Source organism: Macrobrachium rosenbergii, chromosome 12, assembly GCF_040412425.1.
Source record: "Macrobrachium rosenbergii isolate ZJJX-2024 chromosome 12, ASM4041242v1, whole genome shotgun sequence".
Taxonomy (NCBI): Eukaryota; Metazoa; Arthropoda; class Malacostraca; order Decapoda; family Palaemonidae; genus Macrobrachium; species Macrobrachium rosenbergii.
The window spans coordinates 26,153,418-26,173,883 of record NC_089752.1 but is presented as its reverse complement, the minus strand read 5'-3'; the positions used below and the strand labels follow the sequence as shown (position 1 = coordinate 26,173,883).

The 20,466-nt window shown below is 39.1% G+C and overlaps 1 protein-coding gene across 5 annotated transcripts in view; it reads left to right on the top strand.

Annotated features, from left to right (window-relative positions):
• LOC136844456 (transmembrane protein 47) overlaps positions 1 to 15,803 on the top strand; it is a 450,890-nt gene extending 435,087 nt beyond the window's left edge. For all 5 annotated transcript variants that reach the window (XM_067113711.1, XM_067113712.1, XM_067113708.1 and 2 more), the window contains exons 4-7: positions 500 to 649; positions 815 to 877; positions 1,047 to 1,203; positions 12,156 to 15,803. In XM_067113711.1, the coding sequence (XP_066969812.1) occupies positions 500 to 649; positions 815 to 877; positions 1,047 to 1,203; positions 12,156 to 12,162 (377 nt within the window). In that variant the 3' untranslated portion in view covers positions 12,163 to 15,803. The remainder of the gene's footprint in view (positions 1 to 499; positions 650 to 814; positions 878 to 1,046; positions 1,204 to 12,155) is intronic.
• Positions 15,804 to 20,466: the final 4,663 nt, after the last annotated feature.

Genomic DNA, 20,466 nt, shown 5'->3' with positions numbered 1-20,466 from the left:
TTGAGTTCAGGGAAGTATTTCTTCTTACATTAGGATAAAAAGTATTCAAAGACAACAAAAGTGTACAGTATAGTACACTTTTCGTTTACATTTTGAATGATTTAGTGACAGGTCCCCTGATTATAGTTTTGGTAAAAAGTTTCAAGGTTTTCCAGTGATTTTTGGGTGTCTTCACTTTTTCGTTCGGAAAATATTTAGTTGAACCTAGGTACTTTTATTTGCAGATTAGAGTACTGTAACCTAAATAATTGTTAAAATGTAAGTCAACCTTTTGAAACTTTACCGCCAAAATCACACAATGATTTTGTGTTCAGTCTTTCCTGCAGTACAGCATTTGAACAGTTGAATATTGATATTCAGGTCCTGCAGATTTATGAGTACTGCATTACTTGAAATTCACATATGTCTGTTTAATCTAGCTAATATATGTCTATTTGCTATATTCCTAAGTAGAGCAAGAATTAGTAAGCACTAACAGAACAAAACTCTTACATTACAGCTTACATTATGGCAAGTGCAGCACTGTGCGTCATTTGCTTGTTCCTGGATGCGTTTGCAACTCTAATGACTGGTCTGGGTCTAAGTAGCAATGATCCTGCTGTCAAGACACGCTATTACCGAATTGCTGTTTGGGTCATGACTGTTGCTTGTGAGTAGAATTAATTTACGTCTTAATAACAGTTGCTGATATCCATCAAAGGAATAATGCTTGGAATGTGAAAATGCAATACTGGTAATAAAGGTGACCATAGTAAAATAGACTAGCATTATTACTTTTCAAATGGCTTTTCAGTTTGCTTAAATTCTTTTTCAGTGATTGCCATCCTTATTGCCCTCATTCTGTATCCTGTTTTCTTCGCCCAAGAGTTGGAGCTTGGTATGTATAGTAACTATTAATCCAGAATTTATCATTAGCAGTGTATATATATTAATGAGGAGTCCTAGTTCACAGTGGCTCTGTAAGTTAAATAAAAATAAGTGATAAAACTTAGAATTTATATAATTGGTTGTTAGTGGATTATATTTTATGCTGAATTTACTTGTAGGTAATCGAACCTTGTGGGAGTTTGGATGGGCTTATGGTGTAGGTTGGGGTGCTGCCATTTTCCTCTTTGGGGCAGTCGTATTGCTACTTTGTGACCAGGAGGAGGAAGAAATATATTATAAGGAGCGCACTATCATCCATGCTGAAAATGATTCCAGGTAAGAAAAGCCAGTTGTAATGCTGTAATAAAAATTTTATAGTAAACTTACAAGAATCGCTTATTTGAATCAAAGTGAGCTAAGTTGAAAATGTTAATTACATCAGCAAAAGGGAGATATTTCTAACTTTGATTTAAAATAGCATTCATTTACTTGCCTTTACTCAGAAGTAGATTTATTTATAAGTGGTACATATATATGATGCACTTACAGTACCTGTTGTTTTCCTAAATATAGCACTTAGGTTTTGAATGTACAAAATTATATTGCAGTACTATTTGAGTTTCTAGTTTTATTATAATTCAACTCAAGTATTTATTTAAAATTACTTATATGGTTCTGATGTTGTAAGATTATGCTTAGTATTTCATTGTTTTGTATTTAGATGTAATTGCAGTATAACAATGTGAACAGTCTTTTTTTATTGCTTTCAATTTTTACAGTATAACAATGTGAAGTCTTTTTTTTATTGTTTTCAATTTTCAGCCATATTTTTTTTTATTTCCACCAGAATAAATACATGTTATGTAGCTTTTAAAAAAGTATTTCTTCCTGCCTAAGAGCTGACACTAGCTTCTGTAACTGAATAAATGCTGACATAATACAATGCTTAGACAAAAGAAACTTCAGTACAGTAAATATAAACTACCCACAGATTTAACTCATGTTAATTAAGTGTTGTATTATATGAAATTTTGTTGAAATATTAAAACATTCAGGTTACAAAACTTAATGTTAAAATAAATAACTCAGAGGAAAGTAATACACTAGTAGGCAGTCCCCAGGTTATGGCGGTCTCGGGTTAGGGCATTCCGACTGTACAGCACTTGCCTCACAGCGCCATTAGCCTCTGATTTTACGGCGCAATACCCGGTTTTATGTCGCTTACAGCAGCACAAGGTGCCATTTATTCCCATTATTATTATGATGTTCCGGTTTACAATGTTTTCCGGGTTACAGGGCGCTGCTGGGAAAGGAACCTCCACTGTAACCGGGGACTACCTGTACTCATCAATGTGTGTTGTATAGTGAGCAAACCATTGCCCTTATTAGACTGATGGCATGGTTGAAAGTGACAACTGTATATATAAGATATTTGCAGTAGAGTAAATGAAGTTCATTTTACCACAGAGGAGTGGAATGGAGAGGAGAGAACATTTGGTTGTTGTGCAAAGGGGTGTGGGTGATCTGTGTATTGTATACTAAATTTAATAGTGTCTTAGGATTAATACATATACAGTACAGGAAATAAGAGATTTGTTTCTGTGAAAATACAGACCATTGACTTTTAAAGTGTAGGATATCTAAGCTCACCGAGCTGAACTGTTGAATGAACATGGATGCTTGTAAACTATTTATGTGTGAGGTTGTGTGCTGCCGATCTCCCTTTGACCTAAGATGAGTGTACTTGAGTTTAACATAACTTTATGTTTTCAGTTTTTTGCTTGTACTTTTTTTTATATAGACATGAGGCTCCAGGGTGGCCATACAGATGATTCATGTCTCCTACATCTGTAATTCTGCTCTTATTGTCAAGTTTATTCCTATGTCTGTTGTTCACCATGAGAGGAATGTTTGGAGCAGACTTCTCCTCAGTGGGAAAGGTTTGGAAAGAGGAAAAGGAGGGACAGGAGACACCATCTCCCCTCTTTGATATTAGTGATGATTTGTCCAAGTCTTGTGAGATTTCACCCTACAAATATCTTGAAAACAATTTGGCCCACACTGAATGTTCTAGGTGGCCCATTCTTTCACCTTTCTAGATGATTATGCAGGGAAGAACAAGAAAGCCTTATCTCCTTGATCTTCTTTGGTGGTGGTTCTTGTTGGTAATAATGTATCCATGGAGCCCTTGGCCCTGCTTCCTCCAGCTACTTCCAGGAATCACAAAAGGTCACTCTTAAGTGGTCTTTCCTGCCGACTTCTCTCCCAGTGAGCCAACTTCATTACTGCTTTTTCTATGAGTCCTGATGGGTGGACAGTGAGCATAGTATGTGAGAAGAGGAAAAGGAGGAGGTCTATCGTTGTCATGGTACTCATTGTCTCTTTCATCGCTATTCCCTACCTCCTTGCAGACAGAAAGAGGAGGAATAAGGGGGAACCAAGCAATCTCATAGATAGTCCAAGTGATCCTCTCATGCCAGAGAAGTGTCCAGTGAACAGGCATGGTAGATCTTCGCATCATTAGAGGATGCCTTCCGCTTCTTTTTGTGAGTGTACACATAGTGTACACATTCATGTTCAGTAGGTCTTGCTAGTTACACATACACTGTGTGCAAGGAAGGGCTCTTTGCCCCTCCCCTCACTTCTCAAGGGAGTTGTTGGGGGGATGGAGAATGGCATAATAATCATCCATTGTACAGGAGGTTCCTGACTAAAGGGTACACTGGCTCCCCCTCACATGCCCCTCCACAGGTAGGTAGAGGTGACCCAGCTCCTTTGACTCATTCACCTTGGCCTCACTCTCCGTGAGCATTCTCAGTGGGAGAGAGATCTCTGATCCCTTCCAGCTCTCATGATCATGTTTCTCATCAAGTGCAGAATGAGAGCTGAATGGCTAACACTCAATTTCATTCCTTTCTCTGTTCTACTGTGCCATTCTCTTTGGATCCCAAGGTTTGAAGCAGCAGCTTGAGGAATGACTTCTTTCCAGCATCTCATCGCACTCCTCCAGCAGGAGAGTTGACTGGCATCTTACTTAGAGAAGGACAAGTTAGAGGTTCTGGTTCTGAGAGTTCCCTTGTAAGGTCTTTTTTTTTTTTCTCTAGAGCCCCTAGTGGTTCCTAAGAGTTCCCTTTTAAGGTTTTTTTTTTTTTTTTCTCTAGAGCCACAGTTCCCTTTTAAGGTCTTTTTTTCCTCTAGAGCCCCTCGGGCTGAGTTAAAACAACATTTTCAGGAAGTTATTGGCATTAATTCGTGAACATAGTACAGTAATTTGGGAAGGCAGGCGACCTCAGCTGCCTGCTGGCTTATGGTCTTGTCTATGGAGTTGGTTATGGGTGGCTTGGGGTGTCTTGGAGGAGAAAAACTTGGTTTGCAGACCAGGTAGTTCCCTTGCCTCCAGCATATCAAGCAAACTCCTTCCCCCATTGCTTTCAAGCCATTAGTTATATTCTGGATGACTCAGAGCCACCTCCTCACAAATTAGTCATCTGACTCAGAGCCACCTCCTCACAAATTAGTCATCTGTCAGCTAACTAATGACCTACCCATGGAAATACTTTGGCAGGAAGGTTTGGCCTTCAACCATTCACATGACATCGTAGCTAGATCTGAGCAACTCCAGAGGAGAAAATCAGATTATTAGTGTATGAAGGAGTGGCTCTCACTATTCAAGCTCATTGGTGTTTGAACCAGTGGATTAACATCATTCTTCGTGGGAGAGATAAGGTTATCTCTTCTGTCTTCTTCTGTTAAGTCTCAAACTAGCATCCTTGACCTTCGAAACAGCTCAGTGTTAGAATCTTCATCTCTCTTTCCTAGAAAGAGTAAAGAAAGGCTAACTCAAGGGAATCTTATCCTCAGCTTGGGTGCGCCTTTTAAATCTTCAGGCAAGTCCTCAGGTCTAAGATCCTCATTAGTAACAAGGCCTTCTTGGCTATTGCAAAGAAACCTAACTGTCTAAAGCCAAGCTCCTTCTATGAAAAGGGGTGAAGTTTTGTAGTCCTTTCATCCTCCGCAGCCCTTTTGCCATCCCATAACAGCCCCCACCTAGGAGAGGAGGAAAAGTCAAGAGGAAATACCTACTGAGGTTGGCAGTCCCCTCCACTGCCATACGTAGGCGTTTCTTATCTCACACTTGGACCAAGTGGCATGGCAGGAACAGGGAGCAGAGCCATGAGTATTCTCAGTTACAATTAAAGAAACCATTCAATGACTGCCACTGCCCTGTCAAACAGCCCAATTCAGTTCCCTTCTTAGCATCCATTTCCCAGAAAGGCCTGGCCTTCGCAAAGCAGGTAAAGCAGATGTTGGAGAAAGGCACTGTAGAGATGGTGAACCAGCCATCTGCTGGCTTCTATTGCTGATTATTCCTAGAAGAGAAAGTGACTTAGGGGTGGATATTGGCAATAGGAGACTCATCCCAAACAAGTATGTGTAACAGACTTGTTTCCAGATGAAACTGGCCTGTTCTACAGATCAGCTTTAGTAAGAGATGGAGACTTCATGCCATCCATAGGCCTTTAGGGTGCATATTTTCAGTAATCAATTCATTAAAAGACTAAGAGATATCTACATTTTTTCTGCAGGGTACAGCTTCCAGTTCAAGGTGCTTTGCATTGGACTATTGAACAGCTTCTCAAGTATTCATGAGTGTTCAACTTGGTTTTAGCTTGGGCCCATTTGAGGGGTATTTGTCTACAGCAGTACCCCGACAATTTGTTGGCCCTAGCCTGTTCAAAATGTCTGATTCAAGACATGGATTGTATCCTGGCCCTTTGCAACACCCTAGGCATATTAGTAAATTAGGGAAGACCCATCTATTTCCTAAGCAACAGACAAGTTATCTGGGTATGCTCCTGGATTATGTGATAATGAAAGCTTTCCCAGTTGATTCCTGCATAGGCAAGTTCAAGGGACTAGCAAGCTAATTCATATCTCGATAGTAGCAACCAGCTCAGTTCTGGCAGTCTATTCTCAGCCATTCATTGTTTCTAGAGAAATGTGTTCCTCATGGTTGCTGTTATCTGTGGTATCTCCAATGGTAACTGAAACAGTTTTGGCAAGCTCACCTTCATTCTCCCTTCCATCTTGTTCCATTGAACAGGGAGGTCAGGAAAGATCTGCGATGGTTTTTAGATGACAAGACATGTCCTGGAAGGAATTCCCCTGTCCTCTGTCTAGATATGCTTTTATTCTCAGATGTCCACAGGAGAGGATAAGGGCTCACCTGACAGGAGTTCATCCCTGGATGGTGGATGAAGGAGCCTGCTCCCTTACACATCAAACTGTTTTTGCAAGTTAGCTGCATGGCTAGCTCTGCTATCAATTCAAGAAAAGTTGGATCGGTACATGGTGCTGATGAGAGCTATCAGTCAGGCACATCCCTGGAAACCGAAACTCGCTAGCAGACCAGCTTCAGAGAGAGAGAGAGACCTTACCTTACAGACCTTACAGTTCGTTCTGGTTGCCCCAGGTCCCTCAGTGTGAGGCACCTTTGATGTCTACCAGAGAATTGCTAACGCATCTTCCGGTATATTTTGCATCTTCTAGTCTTGGATGGTCTGGTATGCATCTTAGATATTTGTCGAGCTTATTCTTAAACACATCTACGCTCACTCCTGTTATGTTCCTCAGATGAGCTGGTAGCGCATTGAATAGACACTGCATTATCGATGCTGGTGCGTGGTGGATTAATGTCCTGTGTGCTTTCCTTAGTGTTCCTGGTATAGTTTTTGGCACTATTAATCTACCTCTGCTTGCTCTTTTTTATATTTTTAGCTCCATGATGTTTTCGGTAATTCCTTCTAACTGTTTCCATGCTTGGATTACCATGTAGCGTTCTCTTCTCCTTTCAAGACTATATAAATTTAAGAATTGTAGTCTTTCCCAGTAGTCAAGGTCCTTAACTTCTTCTATTCTAGCTGTAAATGACCTTTGTACACTCTATTTGTGCAATATCCTTTTGGTAGTGTGGGTACCATATTATATTGCAATATTCAAGTGGACTACGTCGTCGTTTTATAAAAGCATAATCGTGTTCAGCTTTTCTTGTTTTGAAGTGCCGAACAACATTCCCATTTTTGCTTTGCATTTTGCCAATAGATTTGCTATTTGATCATTGCATAACATATTCCTATTCAACATCACACCAAGGTCTTTAACTGCTTCCTTGTTTGTGATTGTTTCATTATTAGGTCCTTTATATGCATATAGCATTCCTACTTTATCACCATAGTTCATTGATTCAAATTTATCAGAGTTAAATACCATCCTATTTATCTCTGCCCATTTAAATATTTTGTTTAGGTCTCTTTGTAGCGAGTTCCTATCTTCATCACAAGCAATTTCTCTACTTATTCTTGTGTCATCTGCAAAACTTCTTACTACTGAGTCCTTAACATTACTGTCTATGTCTGCAATCATAATCACAAACAGCAATGCAGCTAACACCGTACCTTGTGGTACACCGGATATTACCATAGCTTCATCCGATTTCTCATCGTTTGCAATCACTATCTGTTTTGTTTTGCAAAAATTCTTTTATCCATCTTCCTACTTTGTCAACAATGTTATGTTTTCTAATTTTTTTTTGCTAATATATTATGATCTACCTTGTCAAAAGCTTTTGCAAAGTCTAGGTAAACCACATCTGTATCTTTTTCATTTATCATATTTTTATATATGCTTTCATGGTGGACTAACAGTTGGGTTTGTGTATTTTTCCAGGTACAAAACCATGTTGTCTATATTGAACAATCTATTTTTCATTAAATGTTTCATTATATTTTTTTCATTACCCTTTCATAAAGTTTCATAATATGAGATGTCAGACTCACAGGCCTATAATTACTTGCCTCTAGTCTTGAACCACTTTTGAAAGTAGGAGTAATATATGCTAATTTATGCTCATCATAAATCTTGCCTGTATCTATACTTTGTCGTAATAATATTGCTAGCGGCTCTGCGATTGAATGAACCACTTTCTTTAACAATATGGCAGGTACGCCATCTGGTCCTGCTGCTGATCCATTTTTAATTTCATTAATAGCCTGCACAATATCGGCTTCTGTAATATCTATATCCGATAGAGAGAGAGAGAGAGAGAGATATTTTTCTTGTGGTGCTGTGTAGGAAATGTCAGGGTGTCTCCATAGGTCCTCGACTAATCTCTATCAAGGAAAGTTGGCCATTTTCTGTGATTGGTGACAAAGAAGGACTACTTATCCAATTGGAGTCTTGCTTCACCTGGTAGCAGACTTCATCTTTCTTCACTCAGACAAGTCCCTTCAGCGTCCACAGGGAAAGGCTATTGTTCAACCTTTTCACAAGTGTTTACACTGAAGGAAATAGAACACTCCACCTAAGTCTTGCTCTCCAAAGTGAAATGTCTCCTTAATACTACAAAGTCTGACTGAGTTATCTTTAGAGCCACTGTCATTGGTTTCAGACAGATACTTAACTCTGAAAACTGTGTTCTGGCTTCAGCAAAGCAAAGCAAAGCAGAGAGAGAGAGAGATTCTTCTTATCCAGCACTCATGAGGGTCAGTCTGAATTTTCACTCTCTAACATTTCTGAGTTTGTTGCCAGAACTCAAAACCCATCCAGAAATTATCATAGACTGAAGCCCCTGTCCAAGCTATTAAGTACTATTTGAAAAGGATACAGACCTTGAGATGAGAATGCAGGAGACTGCATTAGTACTGGCAGACATAAGAATGAGGTGTGTGTGTGTAAGAGAAATCCTGGCTTTGTGAGGTCATCAAGAGTATGAATAGCTCATCTTCAGATATGACCTATCTCCTGTCTCATTCAAGAGCTTATAGAGTTGGAGTCAGGGTCTTGTGCCCTTCCTTGGCTTTAAGCAAGAACTCAGTTTTCTAGGTATGAGGGGTGGCCATTTGGCATTAACAGACTGCTGTTATATAATTCTCCCTGAGGGATGTAGCTTAAAAGTCCTATGACAAATTCTCCTAAGGACCTGCAATGGCTGCTGAGTTGGTTATTTAATCACCTGAGCTTTTTGACAGAGAAGCATCTCATCTGAGTACAGTATGTACACCTAGGTTTTGTTGAAGTGTGGATATGCTGTGTGAGGATGAAGAAAAAGGGAAGTCTAAGATTTCACATAATTAGTCCAGAAGAACTTCTAACAAGCTGTTCCTTGTTACAGTGAGCAGAAATACCAAATCACAGGCTTTTAATCACCTTACTTCTGGCAGGGCTGTTGCCTCCATTCATGTCCATTTAGAAGAGAAGACTGCTCCGTCTTGCCATTGTGTACCGGGTCTGTTGACCAGGTGCATTTTTGCAGCTTGGGGTAGATACCCATAAACACATCCAAGTCTCCAAGGTGTTGCACATGGGCAGGCTTCTACAACCTGTTCGCAGTGTGCATGCATGGTCTCCAGCATGTACGTTCTAGCATCAGGGAGTTCTTCGTTGGACTGGTTGGTACCGTTCTCGGCTAGCACTCTGCAGGGCCCGAGTTCGAATCTCCGGCCGGCCAGTGAAGAATTAGAGGAATTTATTTCTGGTGACAGAAATTCATTTCTTGCTATAATGTGGTTCGGATTCCACAATAAGCTGTAGGTCCCATTGCTAGGTAACCAATTGATTCTTAGCCACGTAAAATAAGTCTAATCCTTCGGGCCAGCCCTAAGGTATGCTTTTCTAGCATCAGGACAGGCTGTTCCTTGTGCTTTGGGATTGGGGGTGGGTTATAAGATATCCAGCACCACCTTCTAACATAGCGTGAGCATGTTATCCAGAGCTGTTGCAATCCAAGTACTCTTACTGAAGGAAGAGGCATCCTTTGGTCTTGACCACCTTTCATGTGTGAGAATGGCATAGAAGAGAGGCTGTTATTTGTCTTCCCTCATGTCTTCTTACTTGGTTGTAACCAAGCATAAGAGCAGAGGGGTGGTACATTCAAAGTCTGAACTAAGTTCAGACAACTAAAACCACTGACTTCATAGGCCCTCTGGTATATGAGACTGAGAACAAGCGAGGAAGTGGAAGACTGGTGTGATCCTTCTCATTGCTTAGAGCAGCCAGTGTCTAAAGAACCTGAGAAGTCTGTGGATATTATGAACCACATTTAACTGCTCCCCTTTAGTAACCTCTAATCTCACACATGCACAGACTATCTCCCTTGCTTGTATAGGGAAGCAAGGTTGAATTAATGCCACCTCATCCCTTTATTGTGCTTACAGTTGTCAAACTGAATGGATGCTGGGTTGTTGATTGACTGGGTAGAGCAGAGTTTTATTTACAGTACTTTGAGTGCTGGGAAGATCAGTTTGCAGTAATGTTACTCTCAAACCAGGATGATCATCTACACAGTAGCGGCTTCTACCGCTCTCTAGCAGCCTTTTGTTAGCCTAAATTTTGTCTGAAGTATCAGGTAACTGTCATAAACCCCCTCTGTCAGTGTGTACGTAAGTTTTGTTGTGCACGGACATACAGGATCTTTCACTACAATTCTTTGTTATACTACATACAAAAAATATCCTTGCATGTGCTAGGTTCGCTTAAATAAGTTTGGTGTTGACTGCTCAGATAGAAAAGTACAAGGATTTTACATTGTAATCTTGGATGTTTCACTGCAATTCTTTGTGACATTACACGCACAAAATATCCTTGCATGTGCTAGGTTTGCTTCAACAAGTTTTGGCTGCTGAGATGGAAGCACTGGGATTTTCTACCACAATTTCAGCCTCACATACAAACCTGAATCATTGTGTGAAAATCTATTGGTTGGTGAGCCACAATTTCAGTAGGTTACATTTCTGTAACCGCCTACATTCTGTTGTGAACTTATTGAAGTTAATGAATTCTTAAAGGTTTACTCAGGACGCAAAGCATTTGTTCTTACTGATGTGTACATTCTGATTATGGTGTTGTGCATCAAAGTAATATTTTGAAATGTGGATCAGGGAGTTTCTACAGTATTATTCAGCAGTCAAGCAAACAGTTTTCTTGCAAGCTTGCAGGATGTCTTCATGGCATCAATCACAGCTCCTTCTACAACTGAAAGGCAATCACAGCCTTTTGGTTCTTACATGAACTACAAGCAGGAAGGAATTGCAAACAAAGTGAAGAGTGAAGATCAGTGTCTCAGAAATAGTGATCTCCGAATAGAGGATTTGAGTTTTTTCTGACCCTTCTCACAAAAGGCTCAGATTGCTGGTTCTGAATGAGATTCTTCTTGTGCCCATTGCAAGCTGTAGCTACTTCATGGAGGACCTTGGCTGTAGACTGTGGCTGAAGTACTGTCTCCTTTTCTTTGTTTTGGGCTACTTAGGCGCTGGTGCCAAGGAACATACTTCCTTCTCTGGCTTCATTAGGTACCTACCAAGTTTATAAATCCTCTTAGGATGACATCACTCTCTGTACTCATTCAAGGATACACGAAGTTAGGGTGTAGGACCAACCTGAACCCTTTTGGATGATCTTTGCAGTGCTTCTGGGCAATGAGGACAGGTTTCTTGGTTGTAGGCATTCCTTTCCTCACTCTACCAAAGGGATGTCACCCACAGGCCCCTAGATTTTTTCTTGGGACCTGGGGTGTTACTGTGCAGGTGGTCTAGACGCCAAGCTCCACCCGGGCAGACAAGTATCTTGCCCAACCTAGGGTACGAGTAAGTCTGGGGGAGATGAATACAGTGACTGAACTCACTCTCTCTCCTATTTCCATTCTGGGTCAACATCCAGCCAGTTTTAGCAGTGTCTAAAGTGCATCTTCCTCTGTGTTTCATTTTAGAAAGTGAGGAAAGCATAGGTATAGCTGCTTGCTTTGCTAATTTCGGGTTTGACTAGGAATAGATTCCATCCACCTTTTATTCCCTTCTGGGGATTTCAAGGTTTTTTTTACTTAAGTACCATCCCATCATTCGTGGTACTCTAGCACAGTTCCCTACTGCTCAGGTAACCTTTTCACCAAACTGGGAAGTGTTACATCCCCTAACTGCATGCGTAACCAGGAGCTTGACATTTTTGGGTGGTGTTCAACTCCTGTCAGTTGACAGGGACTACCTCCCACCTAAAGACCAACCTGCTTGGTCCCAGCAGCTGAAGGAGAAGTGCTAGTGTAATGGGTGGATGGGTGAGGGGTATTCCCCCTGCTCAAACCTGCCCCCCCTTTACCACAAATTAACTACCTGCCCAGCTCATTGTAGGACACTCCAATTACTAAAGACTGGTTTGTATACTAAGAAAAATACAAATTTGAAAAATTTAAATATTTTTATGTAAATACAGATTCATAAATGTTTAACCCTTCTTTTCAGGGCTTAATGCAAGACATAAGCAAATAGGAGTAGTGATTTTTATTATAACTACATATCTTCATGCTATGAAGATTACTGCTTTTAATAAAAACTGTGGCTAAAGAAGAGAAGCACATCCATAATCTACAACAGTGACTGGAAAATGAGGATAGCATCCTGGTCAAAGACTGTGGGCACCTGTTGGAAAGTTTTAGTTACTAATTCACTGTAGGTACCAAGACCTGAGTTATTAGTTAGTGCAGGTACCAAGACCTGAGTTCATTGCAAAATCTATATAATGTAAAGTGAAACAACCAGGAAAATAAGTGAGGACCAGTATGTAAGTTTTACATCCAGAAAATTCCTAATCATATTCCTTTCCTTTTTGTGTTAATGGCAGTTGAAAGTTTTGTCTGTCTTTATGACCACAGTACAGTACCACCTAGTGATGTGGTGCCACAGGTGTGCATGGCCAGTGTGCTCTCTATTGTGTATATTTCTTGTATACCTGCAGTTTCTACTTGGTCTTCTTCCATGCATGCACCTGTTTTCCTCAAAATGTCCAGCATCTTAAGGCATAAGTTTTTAATGCTCATAAATTCCTGTCAAAGAAAGCTTGTGGGTATGAGACATTGTTGATTAAGTCATGCTTCTGAGCTGGGAATAACCTTGTAAAATGCGTTCCTTCCCTTTGAGCCAATGTCTTTCTCTATAGTGGACAATTTAGACAAAAGTTTCCACCTTATGTGTAATTGCTAATTACTGACCAAAGATCAGTGGACTTGAGAAAATATAGAACATTTTTAAATATAAAAAATAAAAAGAGGCCAAAACATTCAAGTGTGAATTGCATTTACATATCTAACTTACTAATAGGGATTTGCTCATAAATTAATTTAGTTCAGAGTTTCTTTTTAATGTATATTATGTGAATAGAGGGACAACTGTAGCAAGGAAAAATGTTTTAAATTCTATCATGGCCCCATATAATGCACTGTATTTCATGAAAGATGCAAGTTTGTAGTACACCCTTGACTTTGTAGACATTTGTACTGTATGGCAGTACTGTATGTTAAGATTAATCTTAGTACTTTTGTACTTTTTATGTAATGAAGATCTCTTTACTTTTTATATTTATTGTACAGTGAAATTCATGTTAGTGTGTTCTGGATATGTAGCTTCAAGTTTGGTTTCAGTTATTTTTCAATCCTTTATTACTACTACTATTTCCACTATTACTACTACCATTTTCAGCATTCATTACCTTTATGACATAAATCACTAAATAAGGGCGTCAGATGATTTAAGCAGGTAAGTTTTCTTAAAAATTTTAATAATTAAAAATTACTGGAACAGGAATTTTATCTTCATTATTAATTAAATATGTATTGGTTGAAGCCCTTTTTCAATATGACCATATGGTTTCTCGGCTTAAAATCCTATATCAGTAATTCAGTAGCCCAGGTGCAGCTTCTAATGTAATTTATCTACTGTGCTCTGTATCTTGACATGAAATAATAGCTTCTTGTTTTATTGTAGTAAATGCCCTTATTATTATCAGAGGTTTAAAACTAAGTCAGCACCAAAATGCTTCATAGGTACAGAAATAGTTAATACATAATGTTGGAGACTGAAAAGTAATAAGATAGTTTTAATCACATTTAAAATGCAAGCTACTTATTGCTGACTCAGGCTTTAAGCCATAGGTTACATGATTCTCAGGCAGTTGAAGGTTTGCATAATAATGGTAAATAAATGAAAGTAAAATTCAGATGTCATGTAGTGACAATCATTTTCATACTTGCACAAAGTACCCTGTTTAGCCCATTCATGTAGAGTAAGCTGTATCAAAGCTAGTTGAAACCTATAATAGTTGAAATGTAAATTTGTGCACTAATGAAGTATTGTACATGTAAAATAAGAATGTTTTTTAACTGTGACACTGAAAAGGATAAGGCATCTGCTTACAATAGAGCAGTGGGTTGGGGAGGGCAAAACAATGGAGTCTGCCAACTTTTTTTTTCTGTCATAAGTACACCCTGTACTATATATTGCAGGTTAACCATAACTATGGCTGTCTACTTACATTGTGTATTAAAGTGGGAACTTATTGTGATAAAAACTAATAGACAGTTTATTTCTTAAAGACAGTTGTTGACAATATATTTTGTACCAAATATAATTGTATTTTATATTTATTTCTTGTTCTGTACTTCTGTGCTGTACTCTACCCCAAACAGTTTGAGTTTATACCTGAGAATAGCCCTATAATCATTGTAAGCATACCATTGACTATATTTTAATCATGTCCACCCTTCTACTTAAAGCAATTGCTTTTTAATTGTATTAATGAAGGTAGTTTGAAATTCCTCCACTTTTCAGAAAGCATGATCCTTAGTTAAGCTGGACAATACAAAGACTATCCATGTGCATATGCCTTCCTTGGTTTGTATATCATGTTTTACAAATAATACTGTTATACAAATACTGCTGTTACTTCAGGTTACGTTCACCTGTAGTAACTTATTACATACAAACCATCGTGCCAATTAAGACCAATTGTTCTATCCTCCTTTGTTAAGTGATTTACTTCAATATTTGATATGGACATTGTATCGTATCTTTAAACCCATGCCTGTTGCTATTGCCAGTTTATCCTTTTTCATTATACCCCTTGAGAACTATGTAAAATCCATATCAGTGTTTCTGAGGCTTGTAGTGCACCAGCTGTGTATATACTGCTTCTCTTTCTATTTTCATTGTATACTGAAGTGCCAGTGATTATAATACTATAAGAAACAACTATAAGGTTGTGAAATGAAATGGAGTCCTTCATTTACAATGTTCAGAACATCTTGCTCAGATGGTATACACTTTTCTCCCAGCTTGTAACAGAGCGTACCAAGAATTTTGAACTTCAGGTTTAGTAGAAATCAAGGAAAAATTTAGTTGACAGATGAAATATAAAAAACTGTACTAGTCTTTTTTTTATATATTTCTAAATTTCAGGAACAGTATTGTTTAAAACTCTGTTGCAGTTAGTAATCCTTAAGCATTTGTGAAGGATTGTAGATCTGATGTTGAAACTAGTCATTTTTGTCACCTGTGCACAGATACACCTCAGAAATATGTAAAATACATAATTATGAAACCTCTTGTTAATATTCAAATTGGCAACAGTGTATCACTCAATAGGGGATAAGTCAGATGACTTGGTTATTGCGACAGTTCTGATCTGATATGACAATACACAGAAAATTAAGTGTTGCCAAAGAATTCTGTTATTTTAATTACATTACTGTTCTATGCTGTTTGGACATTATCACCCAGCCTGAACCCAGAGAATCTACTTGCAGGAAGTGTATATTTCAAGTTACAATTTTTGTACTAATTGTGAAGAGCATGTCTTGCACTCATGAACATTATAGTAATGTTCATTTATGGCACTTCCTGAAGCTGGGAAGATTCTTTTGATTAGTCTTTGTTGCAAAAACAAAAAACAAAGGCTGATCATTTTGTAGCAATAATAACAGCTTAGCTCCAGGTGAATAACTAGAAAGTTTTTTCACTCAAAATTATGTTTCACCAATTTACTGGATTGTTTAAATGGTATGTAAATTCTAGATTTTATGTAAAAATACAAAGTGTTTAATATATTATTGATATACATGTAATCGTTGTTATTTACCTACACTAAGGATATCAAACCATTCTTAGAAAAATGAAATTAACAAACTTAACCCTTTGAGATTTTGTTGGTGGGTTGACAGGTCATTTGGAATCTGGACTCAAGAGACATCATCATATTAAAGGTTTAATAAATTCATTATACTGTATCCCAGCCCGAGAAGAACCCTAAAAGAGTTCAGAGGTCTGGTTAAACAAATCATTTATAACTAACTAACATTATACTGTAAATTCAAATTTGAGAATGATATCACAAAATACTTACTATGAACAGACAAATGTCTGGTTGCCCAACATACGAAATATATAAAGTCCAAGGCATTTTGCCTTTCCTACATGGAGTATCCTCTAGCATGAGCTGGAACAGCCACAGAATCTTATAAACAAGGTAGCTAAAATGGAGGAGAGTTGGGGTTGCCCATGCTCCTTCTCACAAACCATTCTTTTCTTCCTTCAACTCTCTTTCCTGTGCTCTGTTTTGAATTTTGGATGAGTACCCCCTTTTTCTTGCACCTTTTTGCCTTTTCCTTGCCTGTGCATTGTTTATTTATTTTTGGATGGTTATTGTGTCTTTTGGCCCTGTTTTTCTCTTACGGAGAAGAAACAAGACCAACACCAGTGAGAGAGTAGTGAGCAGTCATGTAGCTGTTGCATTTCACCCATTTGGGTAAGACCCACATAAAGTTTGTACTACTTGCTAAAGAAGGGAATGTACTCATGCCCTACCTTGTAATGAATGTGTATCATGCCATCACCTGAGTGGGAGAAACATGGTAAGAGAAGGCGGAAGCCTAAGAAGGGTTTGCCAGCCCTCTTTAAGAGGGTATCTTGCCACCAGAAGTGACGCCTCCGGCTTCCATTCCTTTTTCCATCACCCTTGGTTCATCCCCATATCCCCATCTGAGAGGGACAAGTCACCTTACTAGCAAGTCTGTTGAACCCTAACCTGATGATGAAAAAACCACTGGAACTCCTTCATTATTTGATGATACAGACAAAAGAAAATGAGAGATTCTGCAAAAGAAAATGAGAGATTCTGCAGAGACATTCCTGGGCAAACAAGGCCTGTGTATAAGTGGGAAGGATGCAACACAATCTACAATGGAAGGGCTAAAACTGCTGCAAGAATGAGTGTATGGGAAAAGAATAAAAATTATTTGTAGCAGGGTTTCAGTGAACAATGAATTTCAGTTGCTTTTAAATAAATCTTGAAGTATTTTCATGTCTTCAGTAGACTTGTACTTCCAAAAAGTAACACAATGATTTTTAAATTCCTGGTAACTGAATGCTTACACAAGTTGTGCAAAACTGTATGTACAGCGACAAGATTGCTTAATGAATGAATGTATGCTGTCATCCAAGAGAGATTGTCCTTAAAGGATACTACCCAAAAAAGCTTGATAAACATGGAATATATGTATATTTTTCTGAAGCTGACACTAGGTATTTGCTTGATTTCACTCTATCTAGACAGAGCACTTTCGCTTTGTAAAACATTTTTATGTTGAACACCAAGTGGGGAAAGGTTAATGTGTACATAAACAACTAAACAACTACTACTTGTGCAACTTTGTGAAACTGGCAGAAGAGTTGCATGAACCCAGCATCCACACCAATTGCACTCTTCAACTGGTAAGGGCACAGAGGGTAATGACACAACTAGGAGAAAATCATGTGGTGGTTGATTTTCCCCCACATGATACCCTGCACCTTTGAATGAAAGGTAGCACCTATACTGGTGGATGGACGTCAGGTTAGTGACCCTTATTTCAAACATGATCTAAACTATGAGATATCTATAGGAAGGCCAAGAAACAATGGATGTCTGATTTGCAAAAGATGATCATGCAATGTCCCCTTTCTATAAAAGAAAAAATAAAATATGTAAGGAGTGGATCACTTCAAGAAACAGTAAAATGGTTGAAACTGCACTGCAGAATGGATTTTTACCCATTGCAAGTACACAGCAGATACTAAACAACTATCACTTTTTCCAGCTTAATAAGTAGCATGCAGGGTTCTCATATAGTGGAAACCATCGATTATCCATCTGGGGACTATGCATCCACCACGCCGCAATGCTTTTTCATTACTGTGCTCCCTGGCATTTCTGGTGGTAGTCTCATAGCTGGCACTTCTGCTGCCACTTAAGCTATGGTTCTTAGACCCTCTATATTGCCTTTCCACTCATGGTATGACATCCAAATAAATCACATCAACATCCTGGAGCTGAAAGCAGCCTTCCTAGCACTTCAGCAGTTTCAAGAAAGGGTGACAGGGCACTCCGTCGTTCTCATGTCCGACGCACTACAGTGGTAGCTTATACCAACAAACAGGGCTAGTGTCCCGTCAGCTTCATGAATTGACAGTACAATTGCACCAGTGGTCAGTCACTCACTCAATGGATATCTCAGCCAGATACTTTCCACACAAGAGGAACATTATGGCAGACAAGCTAAGTCGCTGGGGTCAAGTGCTGGGCAGAGTGGTCACCACATCAAGAGATAACAGAAAGGCTTTTTCACCTGTGGGGAAGGCCAACAGTAGACCTATTCACGACAAGATACAACAAAAAACTAGAAGGATTTTGTTCGGTCATTCCAGATCCCTGGGCCATGGTAGAAGACACCCTACAACACCCTTGGAACAACCTGGACATTTATATCTTTTCCCCCCCTTTTGCCTAATCCAACAAGTAATCAACAGAGTGATGATTTCAGAACTACAGGATGATCCTGGTGGCTCCCTTGTGGCCACATGCAGAATGGTACTGGAACAAGACAGAAGTGTCCAAGAATACCATCTACAGTACTTTTGGCTATGTGAAGTGATTAGATACATTTACAGTACTTCTTCACATACAAATACCAATACAGTGCATGCACGAGCACATGATGTTAGGGGACTTCCATCACTTTGAAAAAGAACTTGTTGGTTCACAGGATTTTGAAGGCTGGTACATGGCTTCGCCAGATCACTTTCACGTCCTTCTGTCTGTGGGACGTTGCCCACAGGTCCTTGGACACTTTTTTCTTGGGTTCAGTGGTGGCTGCTTAACAAGTTGTGTAGCTCATCCAATGCCCCTAGTGGGACAGTTTGATCTTACTTAAGGTGTCGGTTATTAAAGTTAGAGTGAATGGATGACTGGTCTTCTTCCTTTCTCTTTCTTTTTCTCCTCTATTGGAGGGCAGTGGAGAGATATGATCCATCATGTGCTGGAACTAGTTAGATATAGATGAGTGAGCTCCCATTCTATTTTGCCATATTTGATTGTTTCTGCACAATACAAATTCCTTAATAGAAGCAAGATTCAGGTGAGTGAGCTCCCATTCTATTTTGCCATATTTGATTGTTCCTGCACAATACAAATTCCTTAATAGAAGCAAGTCCCTTCCTCTCTCTTACAAGGGGAGAAAGGAACTGGCAACAAACAAACCTGAGGGCAAATGTAGGTTTTATCATCTCCGACAATGACAGGTTCTTTACCTTCCTCCCAGACACAATGTAGGCAGTTCACATTGTCTCTTATCCCAGATGTCTGGAGGTAAAGTAACCTTTTGCTTAACAGATCAAAGGCAAGTGACTCCTTCCCGTGTCCTATCTTTGGCTAGGAAGTGAGCCCAGGTGAGCCAAACCTCCAGTTGGTTCTGAGGCTTACTTTATCCTCCCTCTAGTAGTAAGTCTCCCCTACATTAAGACCATAGGTTTGTTCTGTGTATGAACAAATGACAAATTTTAATCAATTTGTGTTTTTCATAACAAACAAACCTGCAGTCTTAACATATATGGCCCACCTCAAGCCATCCCTCATTCAGTTACCTGGGCTGGAAGAAAAATGTTACGTCAGTGTTGTTAGGGGTAAGCCAGGTCGGTCTGTGCCCTCCTCCTGCACCCCAACTGGCTCTCTCCCAAATCCCTGTGCTTTTCTAATCGGACTCCAGCAGGCACTAGAGAAATTCCCCTATGTTAAGACCAGAGGTTTGTTAGTTATGAAAAATACAAATTGATTAAAAATTTGTCATTTTTCATAATCAAAGGAAATGGTGCCAGGTCTGCTACCTGAATAATATCCAGAAGTGCCCGTTTCCTCTGTGTATGGAGCAAATAGCTTTAAACTATTTCATACAAATGAAAAGTACTAGAACACATTAATGGGATTAGAGGAGGCAAAATTCAGCGAGGACCCAGATTTCTGGTGAAATAACGGTGTTTGAGTACGTGTTAGGCATAAAATCAATAAAAATTTGTAAGCTTTATGTTTCTTTAACACATAATGCTTAAATATACTGTATGGACAGTATACTCTACACAAATATACAGACTGAAAACTGACAATTTTTACAAAAGGTTAATTATTTGGATACTAACCTCCTGTTACAGTTAGCTTACATTACTGTGTCATTAGGTGTGATTAACAATCAAAATAAACAAAAGAATAAAGCTTGGCCAACCCAGATGGACTGTCTATAATCACTCGTTTCCCACCAGGTGAGGTTGGAATGTTTACATTCTTTTCAGAATTCTTCCTGATTACCTGCTCTCTGTCTGGAAAGCCCAAAAAGAGAGTTGATCTTCATCCTAAGGAAGAAGCACAGATCTGTTGACATAGACCAGAATACCCAGCACCAAGGCCAGACGCAAAAGA